The sequence below is a fragment of the Sapajus apella genome, unplaced genomic scaffold, assembly GCF_009761245.1.
Source record: "Sapajus apella isolate SASKATOON/1434 unplaced genomic scaffold, GSC_monkey_1.0 scaffold47, whole genome shotgun sequence".
In the NCBI taxonomy this organism is placed as follows: Eukaryota; Metazoa; Chordata; class Mammalia; order Primates; family Cebidae; genus Sapajus; species Sapajus apella.
Window position 1 is genome coordinate 15,196,449 of NW_022436987.1, and position 19,285 is coordinate 15,215,733.

The following is a 19,285-nucleotide window of genomic DNA, read 5'->3' on the forward strand; positions in this document are numbered from 1 at the left end:
GTAAGCAAAATTGACTCATTTGGTATTGCTGTACCTCCTCTGTGTTTTCAGCATGACTTTGCAAGAACATAGACTAAATCCACGAGGCTTAGCATTAGTAAATGATGACAGAATGTGAATTTTAAGGGAATGTTCCCTGGCAGAAATTTGCTGGCCACAGACATTTATAATTTTATGTACAGCACATGAAGGCACGGAAGTAGAATACGACAGGGTTAAGAATGTTGCTCCAAAGGCAAACTGCCTCCATTCTTGGGCATGTTACCTCTCTGTGCCTCGATTTCCTTCTCTATAAAATAAAAATAATAGCATTACCTACTTCATAAGATTTTTGTGAGGATTAAATGAGTTAATACATGTAAATTTCTTAGAACAGTTTCTGACACATAAGATCTCAATAATTAGCTATTCAGTTTCGAAAGTTATACAAACTTTTAAGAACTCTAACTCACGAGAGCTACTACACTAATTCAATAAATAACAGATGAAAATAATCATTTACATGAAGTAAAGAATATTAATTCTTGGAGGAAGAACATTCTTAGGGCTTCTTCCTTTCTTACAGTCCCTTGTAAAAGCAGAAGACTTTCTGTTTCTATGACTAGCATTTACTAATTGACTGTCCATGGTTGGTGTGCAGAAGTATGAAAATTAGCTGATGAATGTGAGTTATTGGGATTTGGGGTATTGAACAGGGAGATATAGTACTTGAACAATGAAAGATAAATTGTGGTTTGTATTTTTTCATATATATGCTAACATCTGAATCAAGAATAAAATGAAAGCAAAGAGACTAGAAATCTAAAAAATAGGTCCTTTGTGTATAATTATTTCGGTCTTATAATCTTTTGTTCTTGTCTATGCTCTTAACCACTTCCTAGCCTTTCTTTTCCTCAGTCTTCAATAAGTTATAAAGTATTATAATTATGAAGATTAAAAGGTTAAGTTATTCAGGAACATGAATCAACTGCCCTTACAAAAATTTTTCAGGTAAGCCCTCAGAGAACACAAAATATTGGTTAATTTTGATTTTAAATTCTAAAATTGTGTAACAATTTATGAATATTTTGTCAGTAATACCGTTTACTTCTACCTAGAAGTAAAAGAAAACCCTTCAAATTTATAGCTTGTATTTGTAGGTACATAAACATTTATTATAAATATAGGTTGTCTTCTGTAAACTGTATATGGTGTATATAAGTCACATTTTTAAAATCCATTCAACTCTTTTTGTTTGGCTGGTTTTTTGTTCATTTGTTTCGAGATGGAGTCTCGCTCTGTGGCCCAGGCTGGAGTGCAGTGCCGTGATTTCAGCTCACTGCAACCTCCTCCTCCCAGGTTCAAGTGGTTCTGCTTCCTCCGTCTCCCGAGTAGCTGGGATTATAGGTGTGCGCCACCATGCCCAGCTAATTTTTGTATTTTTAGTAGAGTTGGGGTTTCACCTCGCTGGCCAGGCTGGTCTCTAGCTCCTGACCTCATGATCCACCCTCTTCAGCCTCCCAAAGTGCTGCAATTACAGGCATGAGCCACCTCGCCTGGCTGCATTCAAGTCTTAGTAGACACTTAGGTTGGTTCTGTATCTTGGCTATAGTGAATAGTGCTGTTATAAACGTGGGAGCGCAGATACCTCTTTGACATACTGATTTCCTTTCATTTGGATATGTATACCTAGTAGTGTGAGTGCTGGATCATGTAATAATTCTATTCTTAGTTTTTTTGAGGAACCTCTATACTCTTTTTTGTAATGGCTGTACTAATTTATTTTCTCAACAGTATATAAAAATTCCACTTTTTCTGCGTCCTTGCATCCTTATTTTGTCTTTTTGATAATAGCCCTTCTAACTGGCATGAAATAATATCCCATTATAATTTTAATTTTAATTTCTCTGATGATTAGTAATGTTGAGCATTTTAAAAATATACCTGTTGCCCCTTTATATGTCTTCTTTTGAGAGATGTCTATTCAGTTTATTTGCCCATTTTTGATCAGATTATTTGGATTTTTGCTGTTGAGTTCTTTATAAATCTCTTGATGGATAAATAATTTGCAAATATTTTCTCCCACTCTGCAGATGGCCTCTTTACCCTGTTTCCTTTGCCGTACAGAAACTTTATTTAATTTTTTAGTGGCTCTCTCTTTTTTTTTTTTTTTTTTTTTTTATCTTTTAGATCTGGGAGTACATGTACAGGTTTGTTATTTATGTAAACTTATGTCCTGGGGGTTTGCTGTACAAATTATTTCATCACCTCGGTACTAAGCTGAGTTTTTTTTTTTTTTCCCCACTCCTCTCCTTCCTCCCGACTTCTACCTTCAAGTAGGCCCAGTGTCTGTTGTTCGCTTCTTTGTATTCATGAATTCTCATCATTTAGCTCCCACTTACAAGTGAGAGCATGCAGTATTTGGTTTTCTGTTCCTGCATTAGTTTGCTAAAGATAACGGCCTCCAGCTCCATCCATGTTCCCACAAAAGACATGATCTCGTTTTGCTTTTGTTCTTTGTTTTTTTAATGATTGCATAGCATTCCATGGGGTATCCGTGCCACATTTTCTTTATCCACTCTGTCACCGATGGGCATTTAGGTTGATTCTAATTCGATGTCTTTGCTATTGCGAGTACTGCTGCAATGAACATTCATGTGCATCTTGCTCTTTATGGTAGAATGATTTTCATTCCTCTGGGTATATATCCAGTAATGCGATTGTTGGGTCAAATGGTAGCTCTTATTTGTTTTGAGGTAGGGTCTCACTCTGTCTCCCAGGCTGGAGTGCGATCTTGGCTCACTGCAGCCTCCGCCTCCCAGATGCAAGTGATTTTCCTGCTTCAACCTCCCAAGTAGCTGGGATTACAGGCCACCATGCCTGGCTAATTTTTTTTGTAGTTTTAGTAGAGACGGGGTTTCTCCATGTTGGTCAAGCTGATCTTGAACTCCCGTTGTCAGGTGATCCACCTGCCTCGGCCTCCCAAAGTGCTGGGATTACAGGCGTGAGCCACCACACCTGGCCTGCTTTCTTGATTTCTTTATTTATTGCTTTCCCTGGGCTTAGAAATGCTACTGATTGTTGTATGTTGATTTTGTGTCATGCATCTTTACTGAATTTGTTTGTCAGTTCTAAGAGGTTTTCAGATTTTATGTATAAGATCATGTTGTCTTCAAACAGGAACCATTTGACTCCCTTCTTTCCAACTAGTGCTATGTTGAAAAGTGGTGAAAGTGAACATCCTTGTCTTAGTCCATATCTTAGAGGAAATGGACTGTCCCCATTCAGTATGTTGTTGGTTGTGGGTTTGTTGTTGATGGCCACTGTTGTGTTTAGTTACATTCCTTCTATGCCTAACTTGTTGAGAATATTTATCATGAAGGGATGTTGAATTTTATCAGATGCTTTTTTTGTGTGTCTATTGAGATGATCATATGGTTTTTGTCCTTTTTTTTTGAATTATCATGTTTATTGATTTGTGTACATTTTGTCATCCTTGCATCTCTGGGATAAATCCTACTTGATCATGGCAAGTGATCTGATGTGCTGCTGGATTTGGTTTGCTAGTATTTTGTTAAGGAGTTTTATATCTGTGTTCATCTGGGATATTGGCCTGCAGTTTCTTTTTTGTGGTGTCTTTGACTGATTTTGTTATCTGTGTAATGCTAACCTCATAAAATGAGTTTGGAAGAAATCCCCCCTCTTGATTTTCTGGAAGAGTTTGAGAGTAATTAATATTAGCTCTTTAAATGTTTGGTATAATTTAGCAGTGAAGGCATTTAACACCAACTTTACTACTAAGCAGTAGATTTCTAAATGCAGCTTAAAATTTGATTACATTTTCTTTTCTTTTAGAATGTATCTTATGAGAAATGTACAGTCAAAATACTGTTGTTGTTTTTTAAGTCACTAGTAGTGGCTAGTTTCTCCTTTTATGTTACTAACTTGACATACAACCAGATTTCAGTGTTTTCTTCTTTTCAGTTTTGGGGAGGATTGCTTCTTTTTTCCTTGTTTAGTTTAATTTTGTGTTTTAGTTATACAAAAAATTACCAAGTTTTTAGTAGTTCTTATGTACATTTTAAGATAACAGGGGTTTATGTTTTTTCTTCTGTCATCTTCCTTTGTGGATAGATGACCATTTTCTTTTTATCTTTGGGGTTATTTTGAATATATTAGATATGAATATATTCACCCTTATGCCAAAGTTAGCATATTCTAGATATTGTTCTATACTTTGCTTTTATTCAGTTAAAAATTCTGTCTTGGAAATCACTTCATCATTCTATAAAGAGATTTCTCCTTCCTTTTTATGGCTGTACACACATGTGCACCAACTTTCTTAGACACGTATTTGATTGATTCTGCACACACCCCCAGCCTAGACTAATAAGTATATTGCAAATGTAAGTTTTTTTATTCTCATGTAGAATACATTGTATCGATAATTACATTTCCATATAATGCTCATTTGAATTTTATTGCTATTACAAATATTGTGTTGAATATTCTTGTATATGTGTAATGTCATTTTATATTGCTAGAGGTAGGACTGATGGACAAAGGGTTAATGAGGGCTGGGCTTGGTGGCTTCTACCTGTAATCCCAGCACTTTGCAAGGCCAAGGCAGGAAGATTGCTTGAGGCCAGTTCTGGAGGGATGGAGAAAAGGGAGCAAGAGGGCAACATTACTGGTTATTGCCAAATTCTCCTTGTACCATTTGACTTTCTTACCAACAACAGAATGAGAATACCTGTTTTCCCACAGTGTTACCAAAGAGTGTGTTGAAGGGTTATTTTTACATTATTGACTTTAGGTTTTTTCCTGTCCCCCTGGCGTTGTAAATCAGGGTTGTATGTTTGGGGTCTGTCTTATGCTTATTGGAGATGGGGTGGAGTTAGAGAGGAAGTATGTGTTTGACTACTCAGCACCAACGTTCTAAACTGAATTGGAGCAGTGGGCGACAGCAGATGAGATTGTAAATTCACATTTGCTCTGTGTAGATATGTTTGTCCCAGCTCTGTTGTTTAGAGCAGTTTCTTTTTAGAGTCCTCACTCTAGTTGGACTATGAGCTTGGTCTCCTGTTTCCTGTTCGTTCACTAGGTTTAGCAAATGCACTCAAGGTGAAAGCCAGCTTACTGATGCATCCAATAAGATGTTCTTTTTTTCCTCCTAGCATATTTGTTGTATTCAGAGTGTCAGTAGATCCTAAAATGTATTGTTGCTGGAAACAGAATGAGGTCTTGTTCTTTATATACTGAGTCATACCATCAGTAACTATTTCCTATAGCTTCTAAAGTCTACATAAGTAGTCTAGAATCACTGTGTCTTAGTCTATTTGTGCTGCTATAACAAAATACCTGAGACTAGGTAAACAGAAGAAATTTATTTCTCAGAGTTCTAGAGGTTGCAAGTTCAACATCAGAGTTCCAGCAGGTTGAATGTCTAGTGAGAGCCAGATTTTGACTTCCAAGATGGTGTCTTGTTGCTGTATCCTCATATGGCGGAAGGAATAGACGGGAATGATCCCAATTCCTCAAGTTCTTTTTTAAGGGCCCCAATCCTTTCCATGCTCTCATGACCTAATCACCTCTTGAAGACCCCGCCTTTAAATACCATCACACTGGTAATTGAGTTTTAACATACTTGGGGAACACACTCAGTCCATAGCACACACTGTTACTGTGTAATACTATAAATTCTCTTTAATAAAAGTGCTTGGGGCCAGGCATGGTGGCTCACACCTGTAATCCCAGCACTTTGGGGGGCTGAGGTGGGTGGATCACTTGAGGTCAGGAGTTTGAGACTAGCCTAGCCAACATGGTAAAACCCCATCTCCACTAAAAATACAAAAATTAGCCTGGAATGGTGGTGTGTGCCTGTAATCCCGGTGTAGGAGGGTAGCTTGAACCTGGGAGGCTGTGGTTGCAGTGAGCCAAGACCATACCACTGTACTCCAGCCTAGGCGACAGAGGGAGACTCTGTCTAAAAAAAAGGGAGGGGGCACTTGGTAATATTGTACTTTTACTTTCCTTTTTTGAGAAAGAGGGTCTTGCTCTGTTGCCCAGGCCTGGGTGCAGTGGCACAATCATGGCTCACTCAGCCTTGACCTCCTGGGCTCAAGCTGTCCTTCTGCTTCAGCCCCTGGAGTAGTTAGGACTATGGGCATGTGCCACTATGCCCAGCTAATTTTTAATTTTTTTTTTGTAGAGACAAGGTCTCTCTCTCTTTCTCAGGGTGATCTCAAATTCCTGGGTTCAAGGGATCCTTCCTCCTGAGCCTCCCCAGTGTGGAGATAACTGGTATGAACCACCATGCCTGACCAACAGTAATTAGTTTTAAGAGTGGAATATCCAGTTATCATTAATGAATTTTTTCACCCACTGTGGTGGATTGGCAATATTGTTTTAGAAGCTGTTTTTGTGCATCTGGAATAAGACCCACACATGCCTTTGGAAAGATTTTAAAGATTCACATTTTCTTTTGATAGACTTGATTATTGGACAGTTTTCTGCAGTTTGTGGAAAAGGACCGATTTGACTGTCAGCCTTTTGTTGATTAAGTGAGGGTGCCATCTAGTGGGAGAAAAACTTAAACTAACACAAGTTTTTTAAACTTTAGAACATGCAGAGGAAAGTATTTCTTATGCTAAGTTATGTTCTCCAGAAGTCCACAAGACTTAAAAAAAATGGGACTGTATGTTTGAAGGTGAGAGAAATGAAAGAAAGTAATCTTGCAGAACAATAGCAAGCATATTATAGGGACCTAGTAAGTGGCAGTTATCACCATGATTCTTATTCTTGCATGGAAGGCAGTGATCAAGTTAAGTAATAGGTAAATAGGAGCTTCTCTGACAGATATTTGTGACTAATACATGTAAATTTTTATTGCCATTTTTTGAGTGATATATAGATATAATAAATTTTATCTTTTTTTAATCTTTAACCCTATCCCTCAGGACCCACCCCTAGTCCCCAACAAAATCTGTTACCAGTTTCTAGTATATCCTTCTTAAAATATTTCACTGTATTATAAACATGTATGTATATTTCTACCCCTTGGCATAGTCATTTACTTAACAAATAGTGTGGCTACTATATACCTGGCACTGTTCTAGGCGGGATAAAGCAATGAACCTCATATTCAGTGTAAGGTAGGCATACTCTACATATTGTACCTTGCTTTTTTCATCACGTTTAAACCTATACATTTCCCTCTAATGACTGCTGTAGCTATCCGACAAATTTACTCAATTCAAAATATATACTTGTGATTTCTGCTTTGGTCCATGGATTATTTAGAAGCATGTTTAACTTCTAAGTGTTAAGAAATTTTTTAATATCTTCCTGTTATTAATTTCTAATTTAATTTGGTTGTGATAAGAGAACATGCTCTATATGCTATCATTCCTTTAAATTTGTTTAGACTTGCTTTATGGCCCAGCATACAGTCTCTCTCATTGAATGTCACACATTGATTTAGAATGAAGTAGTTATTGTTGGAGTGTTACATAATTGCCATTTGAGTCAAGTTGGTTGATTGTATTGTTCAAGTCTTTAAAATCCTTATTTATTTTGTCTACTAATTCTCTTAATTACTGAAAGAAGAATGAAATTTCTACCCAGGGTTCAGGATTGTCTGTTTCTCTTTTCAGTTCTATCAGGTTTTGCTTCAGGTATTTTTATGTGGTTATTAGGTGTATACACATTAAATTATTATGTGTTATTCATAGTTTGGCTTCTTTATCATTATTAATGTTCTTTGTCCCTGATAATGTTTTTGATTCTTTAGTCATCTTTGTTTGGTATTAATAATTAACTATAATTTTCTTGTGGTTAATGTTTAAATGTTATGGGTTTTCCTACTCTTTTTTTTTTAATATAAAAACATAGATAGGTTAAAAGTGGATTTCTTCTGTATAGCACTTTATTGATTTTTCCTTTTTTAAACCTCTCTAACAATCTTTTCCTTTAATATTGTTTCTTTTTAAAAATCAGCCTCACTTTTTCTTTCCAAAATAAAGTATTAAAAACTATTGTCCTTTTAGCTTGTGATTATTAGCCTTTTTGTTTTTCTTTTTTAAAATTTTATGAACAAATAATATATAACCATGAGACAAAATTCACAGGATATGAAAGAGTTTATATTCAAGAGTTAGTCTCCTTCCCTTCCTATACCCCTGCTATTATATTCCATCCACAGAGGCAATCAATTCTCTAATTGTGTACTGTTCCACACATGTTATAACCATTTATAAGCAGATATGAATCTGTTCTTTTTGCTTTCACCCATATTATTGTATATTATATATGCTAGTCATATAAATCTTCCTTATATAACCTTTTTAGTTATGAAATGTAATATACACAAAATTACATAAACTTACAGGTACAGGATAACAAATAGTTATATAATGAACATCTATATGATTACCAGCCAGATGAAAATATAGAAAATAGAAATCCAAATATCATTTCTCAGTTACAGCTCCTACCCCAGAGGTAACTACTCTCCTGACCTTTATGATAATCATTTCCTTGCCTTTCTTTTTGCTGTTACCACTTATACTTACATCCCTAAACAGTGTAGTTTATGTTTACCAGTTTTTAAAATTTATATGAATAGAGCAAAACATATATTTTTGTTTTAAAATGTGGTTTTTTGCTTTCTTCACTGAGTCATATTCGTAACATTCATTTACATTGCTTACAAAGATAATTTATTTTCATTTCTGTAGATGCCCTTGAATGAATGTACCACAACAAAACACATCTTAGGGAAGTGTTTTTTTGATTTTACTGTTGTTGGGCACTGGATACTTTCCAGTTTTTTGTCATGCAAATAATAGTACTATAGTATACTTGTACATGTATGCTGTTATACTTAAGCACTCATGTGTAGGTATACAATTAGGATTAGAGTTGCTAGATCACAGGGTGTGCTGCTCTTATACATTATTAGGCAATGCAGAAGTACTGTACTTTTCCAAAGTACTGTAGAAAAATTTTATTTCATGCCTCCATGGACTTGTCAACCCTGGGTATTGTGTGACTGCTAATCTGGTATCATGTAGTAGTCTCCCATTGTGTTTGAATTACTAATGAAGTAATATATTTTTGTTTTATGAAGTAATTATATATAATTATTTTGCCCATTTTTCTTTTGGGTTGTGTGCTCTCTTTGAACAATTAGTATTCTTCATTGGAGACGTAAAATTTACAAATGTGTATATGTGTGTGGCTGGCCAGTATCTTTTCAGACTCTGTGACTTAATTGTTTTTATGAACAGAGGTTCTGGATTTTAACATAGTCGAATGTATTGGTCTTATGATCAGTACTTTTTTCCTGCAGGAACATGAAAATATTCTCCATAAACTCTATACCTTTCCCTTTTACATTTAGGTCTTTATTCCACTCATACAATTGTGGGAATAAAAATTGTCATAGTCTTGTGGGGCAGTTTGATGATATATATCAAAATTTTGAATGTGCATATCCTTTAATCCAAGAATTCTATGTTGAGAATTTTATCTTGGCAAAATACCTTAAACACTGTGCAGAGATGTCTGTGTGTGTATATATAGATGCCAACACAACATTTTTCCTACCTATTCTGTGGCAAGTAAGTGCAAAGGGTAAAGGTATCCATGTTGAGTGATATCATCAGCTGCCAGTATTTTGCCAGGTGCGTAACAGTGTAATATCATCTTTATCAGTCACTGTGGAGCTGTAAGGAAAGCATCTTACCAAAAAGGATTTTATATAATTACTTTGAAAACTCTCGTGTAATTTCATTATCACATTTATGACAAATTAGGTGGTTAGTGTTAGCATATTTTAAGATGGAAGGGTCAAGTGATAGGCTGGGGAATTATTGAAAAAACTTTGCAGTTCAAATGTTTAATATCTAAGGCTATTATACCAGTGAAGTAAATAGAGATTACATTGCATTCTGTACACCTTAACTTTGATACTTTTTTTTTTTTTAAGGTGGAGTTTCGCTCTTGTTCCCCAGGCTGGAGTGCAGTGGCCCAATCTTAGCTCACTGTAACCTCCGCCTCCTGGGTTCAAGTGATTCTCCTGCCTCAGCCTCTAGAGTAGCTGACATCGCAAGTGTGCACCACCACGTCCAGCTAATTTTTTGTATTTTTAGTAGAGACGGGGTTTTACCATATTGGCCATGCTGGTCTCGAACTTCTGATCTCAGGTGATCTGCCTACCTTGGCCTCCCAAAGTGCTGGGATTACAGGTGTGAGCCACTGCGCCTGGCCAACTTTGGTACTTTTTTTTTTTCTTTTTAAGCAGAGAACACAGTAGATAGGAAAGAATGCTTATTTATTTGTATTTCGGATACCTCTAGAACAGTGGTTTTTCAGTGATGTGGAAGAGAAGACAATTTCACACTCCTGGGGATATTTGAGTCATGAGCAATCACTGGAAACATTTCAAATTGTTAGAATTTGGGACTGTGGATTGGGTGGGGATAATGGTGCAGTGGGTAGAGCCCAGGAATGCTGCTAAACATCCATCGATGGACAGGAAAGCCCCTACAAATAAAGATTTCTGGCCCAAAATGTCATTAGTGCCAATATCGAGAAACTCTGCTTTAGAATGATCTTTTTTATGCATTGATAGTAAGTCAGCTTGTAATTTGGGTCACATTATAAAGGCTACTGACCTGGTATGGGACATCAAGGAAGATTTTCTTGGAGAGGTGACATTATGACGGTGTATTTTGTATTTTGTGAAATCCAGATTCCATAACCAACCTGCGTTTAACTAATTCACCAAATTCGTGATGTTCTGCGTTCTTTTTATATAACACATTGCTAGGTTCCTGTGGCTCTTTCTGAACACATAAACCCACCTTCAGCATGCTGCCACTGCTCTGCTTCTCTCAGTTGGCATTGTTTACCAAGAGCTTATTGTGTTTGTTTGCCTGCTTATTTATGTAAAATCAGTTTAATAGGAACACAAATTATTGACAAGACTATATAAAGGATACAGTTGGTTTTTTTCCATGCAAACCAAAGTGACTACTTTGGAAAAATTCAGGAAGGAGAAAACACTAAACAAATGCTGTGGAATGGAGTAAGTAAAATTGTTTTACTCACAAACAGTTGTAAATTGTCTGTAAACAAATTGTTTTACCCACTCCATTGCACAGCATTTGTTTAGTGTTTTCTCCTTCCTGAGTTTCCTTCACCTAGTTTGAAGACTAGGTCTCCTAGTTTGAAGACTAGGAGTAGGAGGGTAGAAATCATGGAATTCCAGGAGAATTCTTCACTTGGCAAATGCTCATACGTTTGTTTTTTTTCTATTTAAAATAACCAAACTTGGATATTATCTAAAATCTGGTTTAGACAGGGAAGATGCTGAGGATTTCTGTCAGTGGATATATCCTCAAAAAATGCTGGCAAACAAATCTGTTTGTTTTTACTTAAAATGTCTTGTTTCCAGTTAATAACTGACTGCTAGCTCCAGTCACATAAAAAAATTCTGTCTGCAGTGAATGTTACAGAATTTGGGAGTAATATTGGAAAAAATGTTATCAAATACTTACTATGATTCAGAGATATACTACTTGGAAATTATGATTAGATTGTGTAGCCTTCTGTATTTGTTGCAGGTAATCTTTTATCTTTAAATATTTTAGATTATTGATTCTTTGCTAACATCCTTCAGTTTAACTCTTCCATTTTATTCTTAACTCTCCTTTAATCAAATTTTGCCTAGAGGTGTACCAGTAATTCAGTTATTTGAACTAAAAAAGTTAGAAAACACCTTATACTGAAGGTGTCAAAAAATTCATTTATCACTAATATTTCTAATCCAAGAAGATATCATGAGCAGCCGTTTTAAAAATAAGATTCCCACTTCAGTGAATGACGTTAATATTCTAGTCCCTGATTTAATTCCATATGTTCCTTTTTAGTAATAAAGTATAAGTGCAGTATTTAATTTTTTTAAAGTAAATGTCACTATTGAAAGAAGAATGCCCATGAGTATCATGGTAGAACATATCAGGTGTGATTCTCCTTCCAGATGGCACCCCTACAGGTGAGGTAGCAGCCTGTGAAATTACAGTCTGAATTACACTGCAGATGAGCAGGGCATTTGGACCAAAGCCTTCTGATATCAGTAATAAATGACTTGGTTCAGAACCAAGGACGATTCCCAGGAATTTAAAGGCTGTTGTATCACATAGGGAGCCTGTCGTAAAATGAAGTTTAGCAAAGTGGAAAGTTGAGAAAAAGGACAATGACCCCTTAGCAATACATATATGAATCTTTTCATCTACTAATATTTTTAACTGGGTATTTTATCTCACGAATGTCATATTAGTTCTGTATATATTCTAGTATGTGCATTGATTTTTCGAAACTAATATTTTCACTGTAAATGGTGGCTAAGAGCCAGTTGCCAACTGAGATACTACTCTGAAATGATCGCATACCTGTTGTAAATTCTAATCTTTTTAATATGGTCTATGGAAAATTTTTCGTTTTGGGAATGCTTGAATCCTTAACTACAAATGTAGTGTAATACACCTACTAAATCTTATTTTCAATTAGGCAAATCAATTTAAGAGGCAACATAAAAGAGTGATTCAGAACTTTTGTAGTTAGATCATGGTTCAAATTCTGTCTTATTCACTTCCCGTTTGTGTAACTGTGAACTATTTTTTTAGATCTCAACTTACTTAACATAAATAAATTAAATTGGAATGACAATAAATGGTGCTTTGGGGAAGAATTAAATGAAATAATTCTTATAGAAGCGTTATAATAATCTTAACAATTATCACCACTATTGTCAGTTTTAATTTTAGAAAACAAAATACTATTTTAAAATGACATTTTAATTTGTACTACAAAAATAACAAAAAGCAAGAAGTTTCATTTTAACAAATGTATTACACACATACAACATTAATAACGAACGTTATTTATTCATTTTAAAGTTATGTATAGAATTCCTACTATGTACCAGACACATTTTCAGCCCTCAGGAATATAGCCTCAAACAATATGCCAAAGTCCTTGATCTTGGAGCTTACGTTTTAGTAAGGAGACAAAATAAAAGCAAATAAATAGTATTTTAATTCATAAGTGCTATGATGAAATACAAAGCAGGATTAAAAAAATGGAGCTTAGTGAAAGAAAAAGGATATTTTACGTAGGAGCATCAGAGAAGTTATTTTTGATAAGGTAACAGCTGAGCTGAAAGATAGAGCTAGAATACTAGAAAGCAATTTGACAGTGGCAAATCAATACTTAAACTTTTTTTGGCCTTTGTATTTAATGTGTACTAAAGTGTGAATTTTATTTATTTTAAGTTTTAAAACACAGCAATATTGCAAATAGGGACTTTTTTTTTTCACCAAATCTATTAATAGTTTTACCAGCCAGTCTTTTCCTCATAAGTTAGATGCCTTCCATTTAATAATTCCTTGGCATAAATTATAATTCACTATAAGTAACAGTTGAGTGCCTATTTATAATAAGCATTTATTTGCATAACCCAAGTTTGACATATTACTGAAGTACCCTATCCAGAAAAACAAGTTTCCGCCAAATCCTTAATTTTCCTAAAGTAACACATTAGTAAACAAGCTTTGTTCCTAAGCCTCTGTTTCATAGGCAGTTATTTTCAAATCAGTGAATTGGTAGGTTGGGAAGAATAGGTCAACACCAATGTAGAGTTGCTAGCAATTCGGTTGAGTTCCTTTATTCAAGCATGAGAGCTATATTTTCTATACATTAAAATTGCTGTTAATCTCTTGGGAAGATTATCTGTTCTGGGTTTGCGGTTTTTCTTGTTCTAGAAAAACCTTTAAAATATTTTTTGTTGATGTGGCTAAAGAATATTATACTTACCCCACTGGGCATTTATCTGTGCACAGAACAAATGAGCGGATGAGAACAGTTTTGGTATAGAATGCTAAAGAAAAGGTAAAATTCATGTTGGTTCACCGTAAGCAATAAGGTGTTCTGTGTGCCGAGCACTTGACTTTTCCTGCTGCTTTGAGCAGTTGAGGCGTTGGACCCTAGAAGCAGAAAGACTGACTGAAACTGGTAGTGATTTCTCAGTAATGAATATTTGTCATTTATATAATAAACCGTGAAGTGTAGTATTAGAATGTAGTATATTTGGAAAAAAAAGAATCTAGTATATTTGTGACACCAATAGTGACAAATTATTTTTTCATTTGTACTATATTATTATCCTTTCTTGGTGTAGGATTCATTATCATACTCTAAAACCAGTAGTATACCAGGATCATATTTCATGAATTGTATTTCCATAAACACTAGTTCTGCAAGGTGTTGATAGATGTTAAATAGGAAAAAAGGTCTGCAGTCAGAAAGTAGGTAATACTTAAAATATGTTAAGCAGTTCTCTTCACCATAACAACTACCCAGAACTTTTTGTGTGTTCATGTGCATTATGAATCTATAATGGGAGATATGGCAGCTGGTGTTTCTTAAACCTCTTTGACTAAGGGTCCCTCCCCTTTCTTTTTTTTTTTTTTCTTTAATATACCGAAAAGAAAGTCACTAGACAGGAAATTATTTGGGAAATGGTTTTCTAGACTAGAACTCCTCAACCTTAGCACTATTGACATTTTGGACCAGGTTGTTCTTTTTTGTGAGAGGCTGTCCTGTGCATTGTAGGATGTTGACCAACGTTCCTTGGCTCTACCCAATAGATGCCAGTAGCATCTTATTCACCCCCCACCCCCAGCTGTGACAATCAAAAATGACTCAGACCTTGCCACATGTTCCCCAGCGGGGCAAAATCAAGTGGAGAACCACTGCTTGAGATGGATATTGCATCATTCTGGGGAGTTATAGGGCTTGTTAATAATTTGTATCTGAATTTTCTTTAATGAGGAAGAAACAGTAGTCTGGAAAGTAGAATCATAGATAAAGAAGATTCAGTATATTTTACCCCAATAAACTTTCTTGGTTCACTTTATAAGCTGGCCTGATTTTCTAATGACTTTTACTGTAAAAATATAGTTTCAGATTTTGCAGAATACTATTAAATATATGGCAGAAGCAAAAATTGTTTTGTAATTAATAGATTAGTCCCTGGGTGGCTAGGGGAGGCCTAACAGGGGAGTAAGGGACTGGGGAAGGGATAGCATTAGGAGAAATGCCTAATGTAGATGATGGGGCAATGGTTGCAGCAAACCACCATGGCACATGTATACGTATGTAACAAACCTTCATGTTCTGCACATGTACCCCAGAACTTAAAGTATAATAATAATAATAATAATAATAATAATAATAAATGGTAGCACCAATATTTAAATTGACCTGCCTATGAGGATATTGCACTCTTCTAAACTCTTTTTTTCTTTTCCCCTTTTTTATGCAGGGTTACTTTCTTCTGTTTGAGTCTATGTTAGATTCTGTCCTTTATGCAAAGAACAAATACTTGGCAAAAGGAGGCTCAGGTGAGTATCAAATTCTGGTTTTAATAATCTTATTTTAGTCTAGCAGAACCAAATGAACCTTTGGATTTCAAATAAACTATGCATGGCTGAGAAAATTCCCAATAGAGATGAAAGATGTTTGCATTACAAGAAGATTTAAGACATTTGTTTACTATATTGTTGAAAGAATATTATATAAGATATGCAGGACTCCAAGGTAATGGTATTCTCAAGAATGCTTTTTGTAAAAAGCTCCCTTTAATAAACCTGGGCAAAACCATTCAGGACATAGACATAGACAAGTACTTCATGACTAAAGCACCAAAAGCATTGGCAACAAAAGCCAAAATAGACAAATGGGATCTAATTAACCTCCAGAGCTTCTGTACAGCAACAGAAACAATCATTAGAGTGAACCAGCAACCAACAGAATGGGAAAAAATATTTGCAATCTACCCATCGAACAAAGGGCTAATATCCAGAATCTACAAAGAACTAAAACAGATTTACAGGAAAAAAAAACAAACCCATTCAAAAATAGGCAAAGGATATGAACAGACACTTTTCAAAAGAAGACATATATGAAGCCAACAAACATGAAAAAATGCTCATCATCACTAGTCAGTAGAGAAATGCAAATCAAAACCACATTGAGATACCATCTCACGCCAGTTAAAATGGCAGTCATTAAAAAATCTAGAGACAACAGATGCTGGAGAGGATGTGGAAAAATAGGAACACTTTTACACTGTTGGTGGGAGTGTAAATTAGTTCAACCATTGTGGAAGACAGTGTGGCAATTCCTCAAGGATCTAGAAATAGAAATTCCATTTGACCCAGCAACTGCATTACTGAGTATATACCCAAAGGATCATAAATCATTCTATTATCAAGACACATGCACACGAATGTTCATTATGGCACTGTTTACAATAGTAAAGACCTGGAACCAACTCAAATGCCCATTGATGATAGACTGGACAAGGAAAATGTGGCACATATATACCATGGAATACTATGCAGCCGTAAAAAACGATGAGTTCATGTCCTTTGTAGGGACATGGATGAATCTGGAAACCATCATTCTCAGCAAACTGACACAAGAACAGAAAATCAAGCACCGCATGTTCTCACTCATAGGCGGGTGTTGAACAATAAGAAAACATGGACACAGGGAGGGGAGTATCACACACTTGAGGTCTATTGCCAGGGACTGGAGAAGGACAGTGTGGGGTGGGGAAGTTGGGGAGGGATAACATGGTGAGAAATGCCAGATATAGATGATGGGGGGGGATGGAGGCAGCAAACCACCTTGCCATGTATGTACCTATGCAACAATCCTGCATGATCTGCACATGTACCCCAGAAACTAAAGTACAATTTAAAAAAATAAATATCTAAAGACTAGGGTTTAGAAGCTTTTAGATACTCAAATTCAAATCTAACAAACCCCTTTTTATTTTTAATCCTCATGTCATTTTTTTTCCCTTTTTTGCCAATGGCATGTTTCATACTAAATTGGAGATTATTCTTGACTTCACTAAATATGTAAAAAGCCTGACTTCTCTGTGATTTTGTGAGAATATTTAAAGTAGTGACTGGTTTCTAATAAGTTTTAAAAGTGCAATATACCCAATCCTCATCTAAATGGATCCTAATAAATTTGGAAGGCTTTCTTTTTATGTTTCTGGAAAACATTTAATCATATTAACTCTGCATACTTACTGTGAGATTCTGTTTTTACAGACCTTCTGCTGTGAGAAATTGTAGACAGACAAAATAATTGTTTTTCAGGACAGGGATTATGTTTGTTTAGCTTTAACTCTTAAATGAGCTTCACTGCTTCTGGGATGTAGATGGAGCATCATACATGTTTATGGAATTGAATCATTAAAACAATCACTAAAACTGAATTGAACGGCATCTGTCCTCCTTCACTTACCTCCCTGCATCTTACCTTTCTCAAAGTTTCAAGATCAGCAAATAGTTTCCATGGTCAGAATACAGTTGGTAAAACATGAAAGGGGGAGGCATTTCACACTAATGATATAAAGGACTTCACCATAGTTATGCCTCTTACCATCCAAGTTCTACGAAATTACTTTGGCAGTTCTGGTACAGTTAAAAATCAGTAAGGCCATAACATAAAGAACAGAGAAAATTCTCCAGAACAAGAGAGTTCTTTTTATAATAGCATTTAAATTGATTACCTTTCTTTTTCAAAATGTGCCCATTTTATCACTTTATTTTCTGCAACCATTTCAAGATATGTTCCCAATCTCTGTCAAGAACCTGGATAGAATTTTTAGATACATTTTACCCTGCAACAATTGGCTATAACTTCCTATGATTGCAATGGTTTTGTTTTTTTAATGACTATTACAGGTTGAATATCCCTTATCCAAAATGGTTGGGACCTTCAGTGTTTCAGATTTTGTGTTTTGGGGATTTTGAAGTACAGTCTTTGCATTATACTTACCGGTTGAGCATCCTTATCTGAAAATTTGAAATCTGAAACGCTCCAGTAAGCATTTCCTTTGGGTTCATGTCAGTGCTCAAATTCAGATTTCAGATTTTCAGATTAGGGATACACAAATTGTAACATTTAATGACTTAAAAATGTTATCCATCATTTGTTGACTGTCTACTGCTGCCAAACAGTATACCTTCATTCATGTTATTAGACGTAATCCTCATGATAGCCCTGTGAGATTTTAGAAACAGTCTTCTAAAAGTGTCCTGGATGACACATATTAAATGGCAAACCTTGATTTTTTTTTTTTCAATTCAGATCTGCCTGCCTCCAATATTCATGTTCTTTTTATTAAGCCTTGTTTCCCTTCTAAAATGTTTATATATATATATTATATATATTATATTTTATATAATATATATAAACATTTTAGGGAATAAGCCTTGTTTCCCTTCTAAAATCTTTATATATATGATATATCATTATATATATATATATATATTTTTTTTTTGAGGCGGAGTCTTGCTCTGTCGCCAGACTGGAGTGCAGTGGTGTGATCTGGCCTCACTGCAACCTGTGCTTCCTGGATTCAAGTGATTCTCCTGCCTCAGCCTCCCTGGTAGCTGGGACTGCAGGCACACGCCACCATGCCCAGCTAAGTTTGTATTTTTTAGTAGATTCGGGGTTTCACCATGTTGGCCAGGATGGTCTCTATCTCTTGACCTCATGATATGCCTCAAACTCCCAAAGTGATGGGATTACAAGCGTGAGCCACCGCTCTTGGCCAAAATGTATTTTTAAAATGTGATTATTGCCTTGAAGTTCTAGGGAAGATCCAAGTAACTGTTTCCAGACCTGCCTGAATTAATCTTACGAAGGAACTAACAGCAACTTAGTACATTTGAATTGAATTCTCCGTGAAATTCATTAGGAACCCACAGCAATGTGAACAATGGCAGAGCTATTTCTTATCATCAGAGGGATAAAGTAGAAGCTCATATATCTAACTCTTTCTATACTTTTATATGGCTTACGTTAGTGGTAAGATAATAAGGAGATGTATTTAAGAGAGGTCAGCATTAACTCCTTAAGCAGCGCTGTTGAATGTTGTTTGTTAACAGAATCAAGAGGAAGAAAGAAAATTTAGAAAAGAGTAACGCAAAGTAGTTTAATCTATTTGTGTATTTGAGTATGTCTTGATTAATATCACTGGTCATTTCTATGCTTATTGTTTTATTGCAAAGCAAAGTTTTTCTTTGTTTTTCTGAAGGAAAGATTTACCAAATAATTAGTAGTATAAAGATTATAGAGGCCGGGCACTGTGGCTCACGCCTGTAATCCCAGCACTTTGGGAGGCCGAGGCGGGCAGATCACAAGGTCAAGA

At 35.5% G+C, this 19,285-nt stretch overlaps 1 protein-coding gene across 11 annotated transcripts in view; it reads left to right on the plus strand.

The window, feature by feature from the left end:
• PRMT3 (protein arginine methyltransferase 3) overlaps positions 1-19,285 on the plus strand; it is a 135,920-nt gene that overhangs the window by 42,720 nt on the left and 73,915 nt on the right. For all 11 annotated transcript variants that reach the window (XR_004257627.1, XR_004257626.1, XM_032240981.1 and 8 more), the window contains one exon: positions 15,371-15,449. Coding sequence is in view for 9 of the 11 variants with exons in the window: in XM_032240981.1 (XP_032096872.1) it covers positions 15,371-15,449 (79 nt within the window). In the remaining 2 variants the exon portion in view is untranslated. The remainder of the gene's footprint in view (positions 1-15,370; positions 15,450-19,285) is intronic.